Source organism: Neomonachus schauinslandi, chromosome 5 (genome assembly GCF_002201575.2).
Source record: "Neomonachus schauinslandi chromosome 5, ASM220157v2, whole genome shotgun sequence".
Taxonomy (NCBI): Eukaryota; Metazoa; Chordata; class Mammalia; order Carnivora; family Phocidae; genus Neomonachus; species Neomonachus schauinslandi.
The window spans coordinates 37611061-37633794 of record NC_058407.1 but is presented as its reverse complement, the minus strand read 5'-3'; the positions used below and the strand labels follow the sequence as shown (position 1 = coordinate 37633794).

General features: G+C 38.9%; 1 protein-coding gene and 1 pseudogene across 2 annotated transcripts in view; one reads left to right on the top strand and one right to left on the bottom strand.

The window, feature by feature from the left end:
• The first annotated feature begins 3781 nt into the window (after positions 1–3781).
• The window catches only part of ACSS3 (acyl-CoA synthetase short chain family member 3), a 140339-nt gene continuing 121386 nt past the window's right edge, over positions 3782–22734 (top strand). The window contains exon 1 of the mRNA XM_021689851.1: positions 3782–4169. Within this exon, the coding sequence (XP_021545526.1) occupies positions 3856–4169 (314 nt within the window). The 5' untranslated portion in view covers positions 3782–3855. The remainder of the gene's footprint in view (positions 4170–22734) is intronic.
• Positions 9826–11411, bottom strand: LOC110580195 (annotated as a pseudogene). Its single transcript, XR_002480321.2, has one exon. The product of XR_002480321.2 is annotated as an importin subunit alpha-1-like (transcript).

Here is a 22734-nt window from a genome sequence, read left to right as displayed (position 1 = left end):
AAATTGGTACAGCCAGTGTGGAAAACAGTAGGGAGTTTCTTCAAAAAATTAAAAATGGAACTACCTTACCATCCAGTAATCACACTAATGGGTGTTTACCCTAAGAATACAAAAATACTAATTTGAAGGGATATATGCACCCCTATGATTACTGCAGCATTATTTATATTATTATAATTTATAATATTATAATATTATTTATAATAGCCAAACTATGGAAGCAGCCCAAGTGTCCATCTATAGATAAATGGGTAAAGAAGATATGTTATATATACACAATGGAATATTGTTCAGCCATAAAAAAGGAATGAAACCTTTCCATTTGCAACAACATGGATAGTGATAGAATAATGCTGAGCGAAGCAAGTCAGTCAGAGAAGACAAATACCATATGATCTCACTCATATATGGAATTTAAGAAACAAAACAAACGAGCAAAGAGAAAGAGAGAGAGAGAGAGACAAATCAAGAAACAGACTCTAGAGAATAAACGGATGGCTACCAAGGGGAAGTCGGTGGGTGGATGCAGGAAGTAGGGGATAGGGATTAAAGAGTACACTTACTTTGATGAAAAAATAAAATAAATGAAAAAAAGAAAAAATATATATACAATTTATTGGCACACAAGAAAATAAATATTTTGTATCAAAAAGCCAGAGTTTTAGAGGGGCAAACATTGAAAAGATTGCGATTATCCTGTCCCCAAATTAGTTTAAAACACAGTTTTATTTTTTGAAGCAGTATAGAATGTACATGCATGTTTAAATTAAAATAATTTTTTCAAAATTTTCTGATTATAAGCTTTTAAGTATGTTAATGAAGCTGGAGGTTTTTGAGGTGTCCTTTAGGCTTGGTTGGTTGTTCATAGGCTTTGTTGCTGTCCTAAATTAGCTTGCTTTGCTACTGCCCTGATGCTAATCAATGTATACATATTTAAACTTTGCAACAATAGTGTGAGGTAAGAATCATGAGCCTCAGAATATAGATAACTGATATTACAGTGTAGGCGAGTTAATAAATTTTCCAAATTTCTACCTAATAAGTGGCAGTACTAGTATTCAAACTGAGACTCAGTGGCTAATGATCTTAAGCTCAGTGGCCAGTCAACAGGCTTTGAGTGTCTTAATTTAAAGGCCGATGGTGCACCCTCAGGCTCTGGCCTGCATTTGACATTATTTTGCACTTCTGTACTGAGCTCCAAGAAAAATTTCTAGTCTCATTGGTCACCCTTGTTCTACTTGTCCACTCTATTTCTTGCCTTTGCTGGACTGTGCCTTCACTCACATCTGATTTGGAACTTAACATTAACGATCTATTTTGCACAATTACTTAAAATAAGACAGTGTACTGCCAAGTCCCGAGAAAATGGTTTCACCCAGCAATTCAGTGATCTAACTTTGTCTCACACAATCTTTTAATTAATGTGTGTGTTTTTAAGCCCTTGACCTTCATTCTGAACCTTCAGAGGAAACCAGGACCTCAAAATCCTGACACATTCCAGGTTTCTGAAGAGGAAATCCCTTTACTCGACCAAAAGCAGTTAAATTCAGGACCATCCCCACCCTGAAGTGACCCTGTAAGTCATATAACAATGAATCCATCTTCTTTCCATTCTCTCTTCTGGTTTCTTTTCTCCTATTCTCTTTGTCCTTGTGGCTTTTTGCCACCACCATCACTGTCTCTCTTTGATTCTCTTTCAGCTGGCTTCTAGGAATGGATGTGGGAATTCAATTAGTCATATTTTACTGGGAGTCTAAAATCAATCTTCCTTCCTTCCTCCCTTCCTCCCTTCTTTCCTTCCTTGTTTCTTACTCTCTCTGTCTCTCTCTAAATAGGAAGATGATCAGCTTGGTGCAAAAACCATGGATTTCAGAGTCAGATTCCCTACCTTATTCAAGTCATGGCACACAGAGAAAATGATACTATTTGTAGAGTACGCTGGGGTAAGGGACAGGAGCGGAGTGAACTGACCCTGAGTGAGCACTCTACCTTGAAGCATGGCGATCAGTATCATTGGCACACAGGTATTTAAAGGTATAGGGGCTGCTGAGCTCTGAGTATCAACAAGGTCTGAATCCTGTTTTGCTTGGTAGCTGCGTGACCTCAAGCAAGTTAACTTATCTTTAAGCTCCATTTGTAAACATGGGGATTATAGTTCCCACTTCTTTGTACTTCTTTGAAAATCACAGGAACTAACATATTTGAAAGGGTAGCACCACAAATATACAGAGTAGGTGCCAATAAACTGTCTGCTTCCCTCCTTCAAATATCCCCCAACAAACCACATCTCGCTTGCAGTGTAGGTACTCACATATTTGTTAAACAAATGACTGACGTGAACATCATTATAATACAATAGGGGATAATTTGGAGTCAAGATCTTAAATACCAGGAAGCAACATTAAGCAACTGGACAGAGGAAAGCAGGGGGCTAGGAGGTTAAATGGCTTTATCTCTGAGTTCAAGAGGTAGTGAATGTCTCTGGCTACTGGAAATCCTTTGATCTGAAGCCGTTGGAAGGAATAAAGTAGGCTGCCGGTGTCAGGAAAAAGTCTAGTGCCTTGTTTCTCAGTTGAAAGGGAATAGCCGAAGCGGTTATTTAAATTTTCTTTGTTTTGCATTATATTTGTCTCTGTTTTTTTTTTTTTTTTTTTAACCTTTATCTCCACATTATTCTTTTCCTGCAGAGTAATCTGATTTTACAGCTTCTCAAGTTTACAATCCTTCCTCGGGTCAGGGGCATTCCACTATTTCTCGCCTCAGATTTGGGAATACACATCTTTACATTTAAAACCGCAAATGCTAAGGCAAACAGGATTGCATCTGAATTTCACTTGGGTGTAAAAAACAGTGAAGGAGCTTTTAGAATGTTAAACCCAGATAGTAATTTATACTGCCTTTGTCTTTTAATTTTCCCCAGCTTCCTCTTCCTCTTTTGTTTGATTCACTTTATCTTTACTTAGCTCCTCTTTTTGGCTCACCCCCCCCCCCCACCACCACATCAAGGAAAGGGCCCCAGAAACTCCAAAGAGGCAAATTGGAGGGGAAGAAATGCAACAAGTCCGTTCTGCTTTCCACCTCTAGATCTGTGGGGGGGGAGTCCGAGCAGCTGGTGGATCCTCAACCCCGCGGGTCTGTCTTCCCCAGGAGCCGGTCAATCCCTACTCCCCACTTTTGCGCAACCTTCCTCCACTCCTCCTACCCTCTCAGCTGTCATGAAATCCTGGAGCAGTCCTTGCCCTGGAGCCGCTGGTGTTTTTAATAACCAGGGACTGAGCTGAGTTAAAAAAAAAACAAACTAAGGAAACGAACACTGCAGGGGCCTTGCCGCAGGGCCCAGGGGTTTTGGTTTCCGCCGCAGGCCGGAGGCGATGCGCCTCCACCAGCTGGCTGTGCACAGATGGAGCCACAGAAGCTGCGCACAACCTGTTTGTTTGAAAACTTGTTTGTTGAGAGCGAGATGGGTGCGTCGGCCTCCCCCGAGGGCCACTGGCGTGTCGGGGAAGGGAGGACGTTCTGCAGCAACAGGGGGCTTTTGGTGGGGGAGCCGCGCGGCTGGGGACGCACGCAGGGGCTGGATTTCTCCCGCTGTGGCCCCGGCCCCTACCCCCCCACCCCCCCGCCCCCACTCCAGCCTGTTGCTTCCCCCCGCCGCTCCAGGTCGGCTTTTCCCGGCAGCCCTAGTGTGACTTCCAAACTCCAAGGCCCCGGGCTCCCCTCGGGAGCTGCCTCCGCCTCCCGCCCCCTGCCCGCCGCCTTCTGGAAGTCGGGAGAGCCCCGGCTGTCGCTGAGGAGTGCACTCTGGGACCTCGGGCAGCACAGCCTGCGAGGGCGAGGGGGGCCCAGCTGGCGGCGATGAAGCCGTCTTGGCTGCAGTGTCGCAAAGTCACCGGCGCCGGGGGACTCGGGGGGTCCCTGCCCGGGTCCTCTCCAGCCCGGGGAGCCGGCCCGGCCCGCAGGGCGTACGTGGCCCCCGGCCCGCGGGGCGCTCTCGGGAGCCGGGGCTGCCGAGCGCTGTCGTCGGCAGGTGGTGGCGGCGAGTACAAGACCCACTTCGCGGCCTCGGTGGCCGACCCCGAGCGGTTCTGGGGCAAAGCGGCCGAGCAGATCAGCTGGTACAAGCCCTGGACCAAAACGCTGGAGAACAGATACCCGCCTTCCACGAGTTGGTGAGTGACTCCTTCGCCAAGCCAGATCTCTCATGACTTTTGGGCGACCGGGCTCAACGTCCCTTTCATGGGGAACCTGGCATTATATTAGGAAAGAAATTCAAGACTGGAGATGTGCTCAGATCTTTCGATTTGTGTTTAATTTAAATTTTATGGTCAACTCTCCTGCCTTCTCTTGAGGGATTGGGTTACTCATTATGAGGCCAGTTTCCAATGGCCCAGAGATTTACCAGAATGGCAGAGCTGTACTTGGCACTGGGGATGTTACACAGACTAAAGCAGGGGTCTGTCTCCAGGGACAGCACTGTCTAGTATGGGAGAGTACTACTAGGGAAGTATTACCAAGTATCCACACACTGCGGGGAGGAAGAGAATTGAGGAAAGACTTTAGTAAAATCACACCTAAGTAGGGTTTGGGAGGATGGGTATTATCTTCCGCAAGATGGACAAGGATCTAATTATTAAAGACCAGGGATTGGAAAACAGGCTGAAATTTGACTCTTACTATGGTTGCAAATAATTGTGTTGGCTGGAGAGGTGGGAGAAGGGGCTGGTGAACCAGCTTGGATTAGATCCATAGCCCTGTTGTCTGTATGAAGGTACAATATGAGGTACTCCAAAATTATGCACATATAGGCCAGGTGCTGCTAGAAATCATGGTAGGAGTACATTTTTTTTTTTTTTTTGTCTAGAGTTGCAATTTTAAGTAGCTATAAACACTATTTTTACATTACAACAAAACAGATACATTGTAGAATAAATGCCAGACTTGTCAGAATAGTAAGGGTGAGGCGCACAGTCTACGAAAACTCAGTTGTGGCTGCCCATTCAGCTAGGTGCCTAGTAAGAATGTGGTTGCTCTCATCTGCCAGGCATTAGGGAGAGATGTTTCCTGTAAAAGTCTGAGCAACACTGCAGTGAGGTTCCCCAAGTTTCCAAATTCCCAGCATTGAAACGGGGCAATGACACAGTCAGGTTTGCATTTGATAAATGTCTCCTTGTTGAAGTGGAGAAAGGCAAGCCAACCAGAGCCTGTTCCGTATTGTTGTCATGCCCTCTCTTCGTTGTTTGAAACAGTTTACATAGTTTTCCCTTTAGAATCTGAGCACCTTTTCTCTTCTGGTTTAATTTTTTCAGTAGAGTTTGACTAACCCTCTTTGATATGCCTGACAGTGATCCAAGCACTATGTGTATTTATATGTCTAAGTCTATATATATACATATATATTTATATGTGTGTATATATAGTATATATATGTAGACATACACAGTACACATAGACATATAAGCACACACACACACACACACACACACATATGCCAATGAGTCATGATGACTAAGAGCATGGTCTGTGGAGCCAGAATACTGAGTTTGAGTTCTGGGTCTCCCAGTTACTGGCTGTGTGTTCACAGCCGAGTTACTTAATCTCTCTGCTTCAGTGTTCTCATATATAAATGTGGAAATAGTATGAGGATTAAATGGGTAAAGAATTAAGATCATGTCTTGGATGAAATAGACTTTATAAATGTTGGAGGAAGAGTAGCTAGCTGTCTTTCCACTCTTACACCACAGTTATGTCAGGAACAGGAAACCCTCCTTGTGTTTCTTAGATCAAAACAAAGATTATGGTCTTTCCTAAGAGTGTGTTCTCAAAGTTCTGTGTCTACATATCTGTCATAAAGTATGGTATTGAAAATGATTTATGTGACCCCCTCCTTAAAACCATGTGCAGAGAAGTTAATTAAGAAGTCATGAAAGAAAAAAAAAGAAGTCATGGGGATATTCTAAGAAAAAACCAACGAGGGCCAGATATAAGGCAGTGGCAGTGACAATGGAAGGGAAAGCACAGGTTTCTAGAGGGTTGGTTGGGGTTGGCAGGGGCCCAAGTGAGTGCAGAGAATGTGGAAATCAAAGGTCCATCAAATAGGTATTTTAGACCTGGAGATTTTTTTTTTTTTAAGATTTTATTCATTTCTTTGAGAGAGAGAGAGAGACAGCACAAGAGGTGGGGAAGAGCAGAGGGAGAGCGAGAAGCAGACTCCCCTGCTGAGCAGGGAGCTCATGCAGGACTGGATCCCAGGACCCTGAGATCATCATGACTTCAGCCGAAGGCAGCCGCTTAACCATCTGAGCCACCCATGCGTTCTTGACCTGGAGATTTTCTTTCTAACTTGTTTTTTCTTCTTAATCTCTAATTGTTTGCCTAAATTTTCTAAAATTGTGTGCATTAAATGTTTTTAATGAAATTTTTGCCAAAGGCTCTTTGTATTTTGGAAAATTCAATACATTTTAAATCACTGACATTTGATACTACTATATCTGAAGTCTTCATCTTTGTACTCTTGGAATCACATGGCCATACCTGTTTTATAGCAGCCCAAAAGATCAAGGTGAATAAAGATAAGTCTTTGAGTCTGTATTTATTTCAGCAGTGTGATTTGATCTTACTAAGCATTTGGTTGGCAGAGCAGAGTTGGACAGGGAACTAGAGGTAGGAGACCATATATCTAACCTTAAACTTCATCAATAAGCATTTGCAATTTCAAATAGACTCCATTACTGTGTTAGACACGTATTTGAAGATACTCCTCATGGGTTAACAATTTTTTATGAAGCTAAATTCAAGGGCAGGATGAATGTCTTTCTCTTGTTTTGTCTTTATATCCCTAGGATCTAGGGCAGAGCTGACATACGAGTTTAAAAAATGCTAGTAAAGTAACAGAATACATAGATGTGATGATTTTTGCTTCTATATGTCTTTGGGAGGTAGTAAGGGGATATGAGCAAAATTTGATGTGAAAGAGACTTGCTTATTTTCTGTGTAGCTGGGATCTGGGTAATGGAGATGTGGGCATCCAAATCTTTAAGTAAACTGAGGAGGGGTTGCTGTAGCTTTCTTCTCCTAGATGGAGCTGACTTACATGGAGTCAAGATCTCTGGTGCCCTTTGACTTCTCCATCTTCATTATAATCTTGTCTGTCTTCATGAAAGTAAACTCCCCTCAGCATCTGTAGGCCTATCAAAAGTTCCAACACATAAATATTAATGCATATGAGCTTTCACAGTGGCATAAACTAACTATCCAAGAGTAGCTTACAGCTACAGGAGTATGAACATGGAATAGAAATCTTTAAGGGTGATAAACTGAAGGGATTTTCCACTGAAGTGAATAGCCCTGTAAAATACATTTCTGGTACTGTAATCTCTGAGAGCTTTGAAAAATAAATCCCAATTACATGTAGGTGCTCTAGGAAGTTGTGAAGATCCACCTTTTCTCACAGTTTGGTGGTTAATTCACATTGTTGACACCTGGCTTTTGGGGTACTAAAGTCTCTATTTTAGAGACCTCAGTGGAAAACTGCAGTCAAGGGTGAAGCAGTTAGAATTCCGAGTAATTTCTCTAATCCTGGAACAACAAAATGGATGTTTGGGTTATTTTCTCCTCATGAATTAGACATCCTGCTGCCTAGCCTGAAACTGAAATTCAGCTGCCACCCTCTGAAGTAAAGATTAGGCAGTCCACTTTTGCATTACTCATTGTGGTTTACTCTTCTGTCTAGGTCATCGGTTTGTTCCTTTCTGTGGAAGCAATGCAAACCATTTTTTGCTTATTTTTATTTAAACAACATTTCATGATAAGACTCTCATATATTATTTGATTTAGAATTTCATATATATCAACAGCGACCATAAGCTGAAAAGGAAAGACTCCAACTAAATGCGGATTATTAGAAAATGATTTCAGCTTGGTTAACATTTCTTTTTTTTTTTTTTTAAAGATTTTATTTATTTATTTGACAGAGAGAGAGGGAACACAAGCAAGGGGAGCAGCAGAGGGAGAAGCAGGCCTCCTGCGGAGCAGGGAGCCCGATGCAGGGCTCGATCCCAGGATCCTGGGATCATGACCTGAGCTGAAGGCAGATGCTTAATGACTGAGCCACCCAGGTGCCACCTTGGTTAACATTTCTATAATGGAAAGTGTGTAGGTTTTTCAACATGCAAGATCTCAGTTCCTTACTAGCTATGACATAAAGGTTATTTAATTCCTCTAAGTCTTCAAATGGTCTATAAGAGTTAAAGACATCAATCATTCACTTACTGTGTGGATACTACAGAGAAAATGATGGAAGAGATAGTGAAGGAGCTTACCACATAGCAGCAAGGGAGACATACATTAAAAAAATTATCACAAAGCTATTTATTTAGAATTGCATTAGATACTATGAAATACAATGGTTAGTGGTGGATGTAACATAGTCTTCTCTAGAAGGATCATGGAAGGAGTCTTGAGGAAATGATGTTTATACTGAGATCCCAATGAGTAGAGATTAGACAAGAAAAGTGGGGTGCAGCACTACTGACTCAAATTCAGAAGGTAGTTTCAGGATGGTTTCGGAAATCTTGGAATAGAAAGCAAAAGGATTTGCCTTCACTTCTTAGGCTACAAGTCATAATCTGACTCTAAGCCTGTAGGTAGGTTTTGTTTGAGCCAGATGCTGAGTTTTTGTTTCTTTAAGTAGTTCTCAGTATTTAAACATTGGAAGATTTCACCTGAAATCTACATTTCCACTATCAATTCAATTTTTGGTCTTCTTTTGACAAAAAAGCGGAATATCCAGCAGCTATGGGCAACACTTGGCTGGAACTGAGTAGCTGCTATCCCAAGCTAAATGAGACATTGTGACTGCCTGGAAGTGGAGTTCAGGGAAGGAAGGGAGTTACGGCAACTGCAGGAAAGTGAGTCAGATATCCAAGTTGAGGAATTGATTGTGAAATGAAACTTAATGAGCTGAAACCTGGAGGGGGCTTGATGTACGAGTATAGACTTGACTCTAAGTTGAAAAGATGTAGAGTTAAAGCCTGGTGAATGTTGAATGGGGATGGGGGGTTGGAGGGAGAGAGAGAGGAAGAGCACCATACTAAGAACTAAACTTTGAAGACAAGTAGGAAAAAAAATACCGTGTAAGAGTGGATAGACTTGCTTAAAGAAGTAGGAGAAGGAAGAGCAGGATATTTCAGTGTCATGGAGTATGAAGAAGGGAAGAGATAAAAGTAGGAACGTCAGTAGAGGTCAAAGGCTCTGGAGATGTTTTAAGGCTCTGGGGGATTGAAAGAGCAGTTTTGATTCAGAAATCCTCAGTGACTTTTCATAATGTGATGTCAGTGGAGAGACGGAGGCCACGGCCAAAGCAGCCATTACGGAGTGAGCTGATGGTAGGTAAACATTCCATGGAGGGCTTAGAGACAGGAAGGGGAGACGTAATGACAGTATGTACATGCACCTGAGCTATGAAATACTTTCCTCCCTCTCTTTACTTTTCCTTCCTCCCCTTTTAGTGGTTAAAGGCAGAAGTGAAGAAATCTGTGACATAGGAATGAAGGGAATTTTGCTTTTTTTTTTTTTTTAAAGAGTGGAATTTAATCTTTATTTACAGGACACTGCAAGAGAGGAGATTCCACATAGAAATAAGAAACCCACTGAGAGGAGGAGCTTCATTCAGGTTGTACAGTTTGGAACTGGTCAAGTAGAGTTTCGTTGTAAAAAGTGCTACAATAACAAAACACATTTAAAAAGAGTTCTTAGTAGAGAAACAGTAAGACAGACTTCTACCAAACAGAGTACACAACAAACAACTTTCTGCCTCAGCTGTACAACCTAAAAGTTAAAGGTCCCGGGAGTACCATCCTGAACTTGGAATGTATAGCCTTCAGAGGTAGTTTCTGGCACATTCTGATCTTCCTCTTCCTCTACAGAGAAATATTTCTCAATCAAGTTTAATGTAGCTTTGTACACAGACTCATTTTCATGGTTTTGTAGAGCTTCGATTTTGTCCAAACCTCCACATTCTTCAATCATTATACTAAGTTTCTCAGTTTCACCTAGTTTCTCAGCAGCCTGAAAGATGTTTGAAATGGTATCCAGAATAACCAGAATAATTTTGGTATCTTTTGTAGGTAAGAGGTTCATCAATGGTTCTATTATGCCACAATGAATGAGGTATACAATCTGTTCAACTGTCCCACCACTTGTATAGTTGGTCACAGCCCAGACAGCTTCCTTTTGTGTCTTAAAGTCTGCCTTAGACAGAACACCAATGAGGAATAGGACTAATCCATGATTCACAACTTGCTGTATCTGGTCCTGGCGACCAGCTGTGATGTTTGACATTGTCCACGTAGCTTCCTTCTGAATATTAGTTTTGGGGTTCGTTAGGAGGCTGGGAAAAACAGCAAGTGCTCCTGCATCTATTACAACCTGAGTCTGTTCATCTGTCCCAGTGACAATATTTCTTAATGGCTCTTAGCGCAGGAGTCACAATGGGCAATTCAGTAGCTCCTAGAAGCTTCACAAACTGGGGCACAACTCCTGTTTTCACATCCATTTCAATCCGTTCATTTGGACCATCAGTAAGGTAGGAAATGGCCCAGCAGGTATCTGCCAATACTTCTGGATCATCGTGATGCAAGAGATGGACTAAGGTAGGAAGAATCTGCTCAACAGCATCTAATGGGGGTGCAGGATTCTTGTTGCGACAAAGGTTTGAAAGTGTCCAAGTAAGGTTACATAAGTAACCACATGCTAAAGATGACATATCAGGAACTGCAAGGAGAGCCAATAGTGGGTCAACTGCACCATACTTGATAACCAAGTCTCGAAAAACTGAACCATCACCTGCAATGTTTCCTAGAGCCCATACAGCTTGTTCACCGATGTGGGCATGGGAAGATGCCAACAGAGAAATGAATGCTGGGATAGCACCTCCATGTACCACAGCCTTGGTCTGTTCTGATGTCCCAGAAGCAATGTTAGTGAGAGCCCAAGCAGATTCAAACTGAATGGGACTACAATCAGTTCTGCCCAAGAAGGACACAAATTTTGGAATCAAACCAGCCCGGATTATGTTGTCTATGGGGGGCTGTTTTTCCCTGGAAAGCAGTTTCCTAGCAGCTTGAGTAGCCTGGAGCTGGCTTTCCAAATTGTTGCTATTTATGTCTTTGACAAAGTCATCAACAGACCAATTTACAGTGCCCTGGTTGTTGAGGTTTTCCTGTAGGGGAGAGGTTAACATCATCAGGAAATGAGCTTACATTTCTCCTTTTCAGCATCTGGTCATCCTTAGCTTTCTTCAGTTCCACATTAACTTCTATTTGGCGCCGCCTCATTTCTGTACTGTCTTTCCCCTTGTTCTTGAATCTGTTAAGGCGGGCAGCTGGTGAATTAGCATTCTCGTTGGTGGACATGGGTATGAGACAAAGGGAGAAAGCTACACGGCCAGCTCAGGCTTCCACAGGAGGCGGTCCAGGGAGCTCAGGCTGCGGGTCAGCTGCCCTCAAAACGTCCACCACGGATCACCCCAAAGACAGTGTGGCTCGTGCAGCCGGCCGGCACGATTTAAATTTCCGGAATTTTGCTTATTTTGAAACCTGTTCCTCATTAGCAGGTTGTTTTTGCAAGTTGAACTTTGTGTGGTTTCTTATCTTTTTTTGTTTAGATACTAGAAGTTCCTGGAAGAAACTCCATGGAAAAGTCTAAACAATGAAATAAAGAGCTACTCAGCCAATCTGTGTGTTCTTGTTATATACTGTAGCAATTCTATTTCTCTAGATAGTTACACATTTGATTGCTAGTCACACATTTGATTGCGAGTTGAAAAGGGATGAAATAATTAATTGTTGATTTACTAAATTATTCTCAGGTTATTCGGCATTTGTAAATAAGTGGCTCAGAGGGGGGAAAAAGTTATTTATTTGCAACTTTTCTGTGAGTTTGACTTTGTTTCCAAGGAAAACAAATAAGAAAAATATAATGTGGATTTTATGCAACCGGAAAGTAATTTAATTTCCCTATTGAATTTTGGTATTTTGGCAATCCATTGGTCAGCCACATTAAACTATTTGGGAAATTTAGTCTTTTTTTTTTTTTTTAACTTATTAAGATTCTGTGAATTTTCCTTCATATTTATCAGATTTTATTAAAATGATATTTAATTCTGGTTTGAAGGTAGAGGTTTACCTAAAGATGAAAAATTTGTCCCCTTTTGACAAACTCTAAATGAAATGAATTTATTCATAATATTCTGCACAGTACAGGCACATATAAATTTAAATTATCATTTTTCTATAAATACAAAAAATATTTTAAGAAGGTACATGGTCAGCATGAAAAATGGCCTGTTAGAAATACAGTCCCGCAGAATAACCTCATGGAGAAAGACCAATTTTAAAAGATGGGCCTTATTTTATATTCTGAAGGTCAGCAGCTTGATGCTGTGCCATATCTAATTTTCTCAGTCCGTCATGCTGCTGAACCTCCAGGACAGAACAGAGTGAACTACAGGAATGCTGCAATTACGTAAGCAAGGATGGATTGCCTGACAAATGGCGCAATCAATGAACAATGGAAATTCAATCAGCTGTGACCGGATCAACTACCAGGTGCATGGGAAAATCCAAACTCTTAGCACCTCCTGGAAAGTGGCTTACTTTTCCTTTGTTCGTGCCATATACTATTAAAGTGAGAAAAAAAAAAATCCAGTGGTTGAAGTTACTGCTTCTGCTGCTACTGCCTTTTTTTTTTTTTTTTTTAAAGAATTCTACTTTCATGAGCAGCAAGCAGCAACTCCTTGCTTTCCATGGTGGTGTGACATTTGCAAGAGAAATATGTAGGAGGCTGATGAATCTTTGTGACAATATATGAATCTAATAACTTCTTTAAATTACAATTTTAGAAGCACATCTGAATGTGGAACTAAAATCCTTTATCTAAACCATGGAGATAGAGAACTTACTATAAAAGAGATTAATTATATTTGCTTTTGCTGGAATTATGGCCAAATGTGGTAAAGGACAGTGCATAGAAAGGAGGAGTACTATTCTTATGATATCTAGGAAAGTCAAAGTTCAAGAATTGTGAGTTTCGGGACGCCTGGGTGGCTCAGTCGTTTAAGCGTCTGCCTTGGGCTCAGGTCATGATCCTGAAGTCCCCGGATCCCTGCCAAGGGGGGAGCCTACTTCTGCTTTTCCTTCTGCACCTCCCCTCAACCCCACCCATGCTCTCTCTCTCTTGCTCACTCTCTCTCTGTCAAATAAATAAATAAAATCTTTTTTAAAAAAGGATTTTGAGTTTGAAGTAGTCCAGTTGAAAGTCCTAGAATAGCTAAAATAAATAAATAAATAAAAACTTTCAAATTCTAAGTTAGGGGTAGAATTTAATTTATGACTTTTAGGTTAATAGTGAATTTTACGGATTTAAAATATAAATGTTTCTAAGTAGGAGAAAAGCAATTAAATTCTGTAGGTCTTGGAGTTAAGAGCTAACTTTAGACAATAAGAATACCTTCTCCTTAGGTTTTGATACTAGAATAAAAACATTTCCCAAGTATAATCTTTCAAGACATCTCTCCTAAGTGGATGTATCAGTTAAGTAAAATAACTTTGGGAAGATTAAAAAAAAGAACGAATGCTCAGTATCTACGGTAGACATGACCAATATAGATGTTGGAAAAAAAATTAGTAAGATAGATAGTAGTCAAAGGGACATAGGATCAGTATTATTGACTGCTAAATAACTAAGCAAAAGCATTGGAGCTTAGAAAAGTGTACTTTTATACTAATCTTTCTTTCTCTCCACAGTTCTTCTTATTTTCATAGAGTTTTATTGATTCTCATTGAGAGTTAAGTGCTTTTCTAAACCACAAATGCCCTGACTTTGCCTTCCTCCCAACGCCCCTCCTTAATCAAAGCCCGATGAAGTTTGCCAGTTACCAAGGGGAGTTTGTTAGATATCTCATTTTGGTGGGTAGAATAGAAAGTCGAGGATCATTATTAATGGAGAAAACAAATTGATTCCTAGGTTAAAATTCTGGCTCCACTCTTTGAACAGTGCTTTCCCCCAAATAATTGTAAAATGGCGAAATTTATAAAATTGGTCTGCGATGGGTATTATTGTTCAGCAGTATCTGTTCTCCTCTATGTCAGGCACACAAAAGGATCGGATGTCCCCATATACGCAGAGGAATGTGGCTAGCTTTGGCTAATGCAGTGAGAGGAGGAGGGTGTGTCGCTTCAGGGTGAAGCCTTTATTTGCAAGAGCTTCCATCCTAATCCTCTGGTCTGCTGCGGCCCTCATGAGGCACATGTGGAATAGAAGTCCTCTGCATCTGTCAATGCAATAGAAATGCATTGATAACAGATCTGGGGAGTCCACCTGAACGCACAGTGAAGTTGCATGAGTAAGATATAAACATTTATTTTTGCAAGTCACAGAGTTTGCGATTGTTACTGTAGTATAATCCAGCCTATCCTTACTGATTGAGAGGGCAATAATAATAACTTTATAGGATTGTTGGAATGAATTGTGTGCTGGTATACATGGTGTCCAGCATATAGTAAAAACAGCGAGGCTTTTTTGTGTCCATGCTATGAGCCAGGTACAATACTGAGTGCTATAATTTATTTAATATTTATAACCACCCTGTGAGATAGGGTCAATTTTTATTCTGATTAAATGGGTGTGGAAATGGAGATATGGACAGTTTAAGAAACTTGCCTAAACTTATAAAACTAGTAAGTAGCAGATCTAGGATTTTTGAACCCAGGCAGTCTGAATTTAGCTTCTATACTCCATCTAAATACTATATTACGGGGGGGCACCGGGGTGGCTCAGTCAGTTAAACGCCAGACTCTTGATTTCAGCGCAGGTCATGATCTCAGGGTCCTGAGATCAAGCCCCACATCAGGCTCTGCGCTGGGCATGGAGCCTGCTGAAGATTCTCTCTCTCCCTCTCCCTCTCCCTCTCGTACCCTCCTTCCCCCCGCACATGCGCTTTCTCTCTAATAAATACATAAATAAATAAAAACTACATTATAGTGTTTCTATACGAAGAGTCTCAGTTAATTTTAGCTTTTCTTCCTTTTCTTATTTCTTCTCCACTGAAACCACTAAAAGTAATTTAAAACACCTGGATTTAATTCTTAGAAACATTTGGAAAATATCCATATTATATATGGAGTAGTAGATTGATACTTTTTGAAAAAAATGAACTCTGTTTTATATGTAAATATTTGAAGTGTGTACAACGGTCCCAAAGTTGGGGAGAGGGAGGCTTTATATTAATTGTTACCTACTTTGAAAATGTTTCCTGGACACTAGAAAACGGTATTAATCTTCTCTCTAAAAAATGTTCTGTTGGTTTTTGGCTTAAGGAAAATCTATAATGACCACATTATTCATTGCTTGCAATATGCTTTAATATTACTTTTACTAGAACATGGTGATAAATAGCCTAATTAATTCATGTAAGTATGAATATTTGAAAATTTTCCTTTCCTCCAACCTCTCAATAAAAGAAAATACTGGACTTCTTATATGTGTATAATTATGGAACTTGTTGATTTTCTTTACTGCGTTTATTACTGATTTACACAGTCATATGCAGTATTCTTTCCTGTTTTTCTTCCATTGCTTTTCCTCTTGACCCTAGGGCCTGGTGGACTAACCTTGAAAAATGGCTCACATTAAGTGCAGAGATGTGTTTCTCAGGAATCCTATTGTATACAGCTCTCTTATATATATTGACATATAATTGATCAATAATATATACCATATTTTTTGAAATTCAGCACAAGGACAATGAGTTGCGGGCTCTCTCACTTACTTGTATTATTTCATAGATGTTGCCAAACATTGGGGAACAAATGATCTAAGAATGTTAAATGCTTCCTTTGAGTGTTTTAGGGGGTGTGCCACAATAAGACTTGGGATATTCGTAGAGTCTCTAATAGGGAACGCACATGTGGTTATTCTCTAGCTCATGCCAGAGCTATTCCTTTCTTTCATGCTGATGGATTATTTCTCAGTAATGATAATAATAATAGTAACAACTATGGCAATACAGAGGCAGGTAACTAATTACTGAACACTTATTCTAGCTCAGGCCCCATGCTAAAAGTGTATATATATTCTTCAAATCCTGCCAACACCTTGTGAAATAGGTATAGTTACAATGCACTTTTATAGCTGTGTAAATGACAGAGTGATGTAAGTGACTTGTCGTGTAGTGGTGGATTTAATTATTCAACCAAGTTGGGTCACACTGTCTAGCACAATTTCTGTAATGAGTTGTAACTACACTCCTCAACTTCTCTCTGGTGATCATGTGGCTATTGAGATGTCAGGACCTAGAAGATGCAAAAGAGTGAGAACTATGTTAGAATTCTAAAAAGTTTTAATCCGAGGTGTAGCTTCCCCTTTCCTCATTTGTCATCTGTGTTTCTGTGTATCTTCTGCTCTCTGATTTGAGAGGAATTGTAAATCTTCACTGGTTTCCTAGATTCCACTTTTACACATGTTTTTACTAATTTTTTTTTTTCCTAAAAAGCACATCATCTCGAATCTTATTTCCCTTTAAGGTAGTTTGGCAAAGAATGCTCAATGCTCATCTCCATCCACTATACATCTATTAGATAAGCTCACACTCCGCTAACACTTCTACCAATAATTTAACAAATCATGACTAAGTCATGGAAGGGCAGGGATCGGGTCTCAGCCACCTTTATATCCCCAATGGAATGCACATAACCTTGTGTATATCAACTGCACTGATTTTGAAACTTCACCACATGTATAGATTTATCTTTTTAATCTACCTTCTATCTGGGTTCCTGTATAAATTGTAGGTAGATATACCTGAATTACCCCTCCTACCAGAACCCAAAATGACTCATGAATCTTCTTTCTATGAAGGCATCAAAGGGTTTGAATTTTTTTTCTGCAAATTTTTAATTTGAATTCCAGTTAGTTAACATACAGTGTAGTATTAGTTTCAGGTGTACAATTTAGTGATTCATCACTTACATACAGCACCCAGTTCTCATTGCAACAAGTGCACTCCTTAATACCTACCACCTATTCCCCCACCCATCTCCCCTCCAGTAACCCTCAGTTTGTTCTCCATAGTTAAGAGTCTGTTTCTTGGTTTGCCTCTCTTCACCTCTCCATGTTCATTTGTTTTGTTTCTTTTTCTTTTCTTTTTTTTAAAGATTTTATTTATTTATCTGACACAGAGACATAGCTAGAGAGGGAACACAAGCAGGGGGGAGTGAGAGAGGGAGAAGCAGGCTCCCCGCTGAGCAGGGAGCCCGATGTGGGGCTCGATCCCAGGACCCTGAGATCATGACCTGACCCGAAGGCAGACGCTTAACGACTGAGCTACCCAGGTGCCCCATTTGTTTTGTTTCTTAAATGACACATAGGAGTGAAATCATATGGTATCTGTCCTTTCTCTGATTGACTTATGTCACTTAGCATAATACTCTCTAGTTCTATCCACATCATTGCAAATGGCAAGATTTCATTCTTTTTATGGCTGAGTAATATTCCACTGTGTGTGTGTGTGTGTGTGTGTGTGTGTACTGATTCACTGTGTGACTATATATATATATACCACATTATTCATTTATCAGTTGATGGACATTTGGGCTCTTTCCATAATTTGGCTATTACTGATAATGCTGCTGTCAACTTTGGGGTGCATACATCCCTTTGAATTAGTATTTTTGTATCATTTGGGTAAATAACTAATACTGCAGTTGCTGGGTCATAGGGTAGTTCTATTTTTAACTTTCTGCAGAACCTCTGTACTGTTTTCCAGAGTGGCTGCACCAGTTTGCATTCTGTTTGGGTCTAAGTTTCCTGATGAGGCAGTTGGCTCCCTTTGCTTCCCCTTAACTCATTTATCTTTAAGTTGTAGTAGAGACTATTTTAACGGCAGCATGGGTTTTCAATCATTAAGCGAAAGACACACATGCTACAAGGAGGTAAATACTTTACTTACGTGGTACAGACCAAGTCCCCATGTGAGTATGGACTGAAAAAGTTGTCTCTCTGGCACGTATCAGATTCTAAGAATTTCAGATTTAAGAGTTAGACCAATATCATGTTACCAGATTGTCATTTATTAGTCATTTTGTAGTCAATAAGTTAACGAATAAACCAAATTTTAATGATCAAATGAAAATCATTGGTTAAAAGTGATAAAAGATGAATACTGAATGATCTCACTTATATGTGGAATCTAAAAAAAACAAAATGAACAAAACAAAACAAAAACCCAAGTTCATAGATACAGAGAACAGACTGGTGGTTGCCAGAGTGGGGATTGTAAGGATTTGGGTGAAATGGGTGAAGGAGGTCAAAAGGTACAAACTTCTGGTTATAAAATAAATGTCATGGGGATATAATGTACAGCATGGTGACTATACTTACTAATACTGTATTGCATATTTGGAAATTGCTAAGAGTAAACCTTAAAAGTCCTCATCACAAGAAGAAAAAAAAATTGTAACTCTGTGTGGTGATGGATGATAACTAGAGTTACTGTGGTAATTATTTTGCAATGTATACAAATGTCAAATCATTATATTGTATGCCTGAAACCTATATAATGTTATATGTCAATGCCTCAATTAAAAAAGAATAAAAAATTAAAAAGTGATAGCAATGAGATGATACAAAAATATTATTTTTCTAGGGCACATTTATGATATTGCCATAATGATACTAATCTTAATATTATTATTTGAAGTAAAAGCTGATCATATTCTGGTAAGAGCTTGAATTTTAGAAAATATGACATTGATTTTATTATTGTTTTAAAATGCTGGATCCTGACTGCTCAAGATCTACTGTTTACTCAACATTTCATTATTTCACCTGAATATTTCAGGAGCTGTTTGAAATGTGATTTGTAATTACAGGCTTGGTAGATCTAATTTGATAAAATTTTCTCTTATCTAGGTTTAATTAAGTTATAAAAGAATTAATTTTTAAATTTATAATTGGTAAAAATTACCTCTAATTAGGAAGATTTTCTTATTAAATATCTAATTATTTCAAAGTCTATATCTGATAGAAATAATAATGCTCTTAATCAAAATCCCTTAAATCCTGGAAGATGATTTCACTCTCTGTGTGAATTTGTATGACTGCGTATGCACACGTGTGTATGTGTACGTGTGTTAAAATGTTACAGAATGCAAAATATATTATTATAGTAATAATAACAATACTCCTAACCATAGGTTTTTTAACTTATCAAATACATACATTCTTAAAGAAGAATTTAGGGAAGATTAAGTAACTTGCTCATGTTTACCTGGCATGCAGGTGGCAGATCTGGGATGAAAAACCAGATCTGTTAGACTTTAGAGTATATCAGCTTCTCACTGTATCATAATTCCTCTCCAGTTAATCCCATCTTATTACCACAATACCAGTGTTAACAGATTTAAAAAACAAGCCTGGTGCATATATACATTTATATACACACATCTATGTTTGTTGGCCTGTTATATTTATAAAGGTGGAGTTTTTTGGGCTCAGAACTTACTCATTCATTAACTCATTTGTTCCTTCATCCTTTCCTTCTTTCTCTTGTTCATTCCATGAACGTTTATCGAATGCCTTCTAAGCCAGGAACTATTCCACGTGCTGAATGAGATTCCAGATAGGGTGTCACCTTGAAGACCAACTTCATACATCCAAGGAAAAATTGTTTTTGCTTGAGATCGCTTTTATTTTCCTGTTTAAAAAGAGTAATTGCAAGTGATGGGGACTATCTAGCAATAATTTTCTGAAAATATGGGTATTAAAATTTGTTTTATTTTAGTCAGCTCTACTCTGAATTGCCTTTGATTGTTGAGGTGTGAATAACTAGAGGATACAACCTCACATTTTGATCAACAGTAGCCACTTTCTAATTAATGAATCCTTTCATAGATAAAAGAATCAACCAGTTTTAATTTTATCTATTTGTACAGCCTCTCATTTTCTGCTAGAGGTGCTAACACAAGGAAAGTGAGGAAAAGACAAGTAACAACAAAGAGAATAAAGGAAATAGTGAGCTTAGCAGGTGCTAGATAATGAACTCTTAGAAAATTGAGTAGACTGCACTGTATTCAAGTTTCAAATTATGGAAGTGTTAACGGAAAATGTTTTATCTATGAATGTAATATGTATGTAGATTTTGAGGGATCAGCAAGGATAAAACACAGAGTTTGTGATACTGTTTTAAGATTATTTAGAGGATAAGGTTAGGGAAAAAAGGCATAATAAAATTTTTAAGTTAGTCAAATTAGATTTATCTTTGTAGCTATGTCTACAGCATGGTTGTGTCTGTAAGGTTTTGTTTCTTTTTGTAATTTTGTAATAATTTAATTTTGTAATAATTATAGACTCACAAGAAGTTACAAAAATAGTACAAAGAGGTTGTTTGTACCTATCCTTCAGCTTTCCCCAGTGGTAACATCTTACACAAATAGGACATTATCAAAACCAAAATTGACATCGGAACAGTACAGTTAACTAGACTATAAACCTTATTCAGATATGCCAGTTTTGGCACACACTCATATTTTTTGTGTATGTGTTTTGCCTTTAAAAAAAATCTATATGTCTGTCAGACTGTTTGATTCTCTAGGTCTCTATTTTTGTTCTTGCTGAAAAATGGAATTATACTATCCATATTATCGATAGCTCATTTTTCCACTTGTAATAAGGTGTGATTTTTCCAGTCCTCTATTCTTCTATTCCATGATTTTTAATGTTTGCAGAATGTTTTAACATATCAGGTGAATGTAAAAATTTTTATTTCACAATCTTTCATGTGGATATTTAGGTGGTTTCTCTTTATTTGCTATTGTAAACAGGCAGATATACTTACACCTCTGGACACAGCATTCCAAAAATGTCTCTTTCTGTCTCTATCTGCTTCTTTCTTTCTTAACTTTCTTCCTGCTGAAGAATTCTTAGATTTCTAGATCAAAGAGAAATTATACACTTTCTGATGTATATTGTCAATTTTTTTCTCCAAAAAGATTAATATTGTGCATAAAGTCTCACAACTTTCTTCCTTATGAAATATTTAGAGAATAAATAAAGATAAAAATTTATTGGACATTGAACACTGGGCTTTGTAAAATTTTAATATTGTGTCACATTTGCTTCATATCTTTTATTTTTTTAAGCAGTAAAACAAAATTGATGCCCCCTTTGTCTCTCTCCCAATTACAGTCTTTGTAGAAACAATCTCAGAATAATTTATATGGTTCAATGGGAAGAAAAAGTTCTTCTCAGACATTCTAAAATGACTGATTGTATTCCTCCTCTTTAATAAGAGCTTGTATTAGACATCTCTCTGTGGACATGAGCTAAGTGTTGTGCAGAATGAGTTAATGAATGTGGTGTCTGCCTTCTGGGAGCCTCAGCTGTAGAGGAGAGTTTCATCAGGACATTGTGGTGTGTCATTCTGTGTGAGTTATAGCCTTAAAGAGAAAGAAATGGATAGCTAAGATGATGATGTAATATGAAAATAGGAAAAAGCCTTAAAGTCCTCAGGTTTTAAGCACATTACTTTCAATCCTTACCTATTTCTTCCCTTTCTTCACATTTGTCTTTAACCAGAGTAAAGTAAACCATGTTAACAAGTTGACTTCCTTCTCTGCACAGTTCTGGGGCTGCTTTCTCTTCTTTCTCCCTCTCCTCTTTCTTTAATTTTTTCTTCATCACTTCATCATTGTTATCAGGATTAAATGCTGAGAGGTGTCTTCTCTTCCCTCTGACAAATAATGCTTGGAATTGGAGTGTGGTGCCTCCTCTTCTGTCCCTTCTTGGTTCTCTGGATAATTTTGAGGTTTCAGGGTTACCTGCTTGGAGACCTTGTGGGCCCTGGTCTGTAGGTCTGGTTTCCTAGGAACCTGCTCTGGTTTGGAGTTTGGTTCCTTACGAGCTTATGATGACTTATTTCTGAGTTGTTTGATTGAAAATGCTCTCTTGAAAAGGGCTGACTGAGGAAGTTTCCTTTCCTTTAAAATGTACTTTTAAATTTATATTTATTTATGATTATATTTCAATCTTAATGAATTCATGCTTTGAAATTTAAACATGTTTTGATTGGATCTTTAACATTTGCCCTTTACTATTAATTAATTATAATTTTATCTTGTTTTTTGTATTAAAATATAAAATATTTTAATATAAATATAAAAATATTTTATATTAAAGTATTATGATATTATTTCTGTTTGCTTAAACTCTTTTTTTTTCCCCTGAATTTCTTCTAGAATAAAAATAAAACCAACAGGATAAAATGGTGTCTTCACTTTCAGCTTTGAATTTAACTGTCAGGCATGACTCACAACCCATGGATCTTTAAGATCATTCATTCATGCCTTTTCTCTTCATTGGCAGTGGATATAGTTCAGATAACAGGTGTTGATTTCTTGAGAGTCTTTCTTTCTATTCTTTATCCTGTTGGCTGTATTTCTCACCATTGGCAGTTCATTCCATTTGAATCTGAGGTGATCTGGCAGAGGTGCAGATGCCTGGGCTGTCCTTTCATGTTGAGCTGGGACAAGCTGTGACTAGGGCTGGGGGGGTGGGGCCAGGTTCTGTGTGTAGGTACTCACCTATAAAGGATCGGTAGGGCTAAGGGATGTCTCGCTCTTTGTCTTAGGTTTCTCTGTTAAAATAATTGTCCTATAGAGAGATGTGCTTTCCAAATACTTT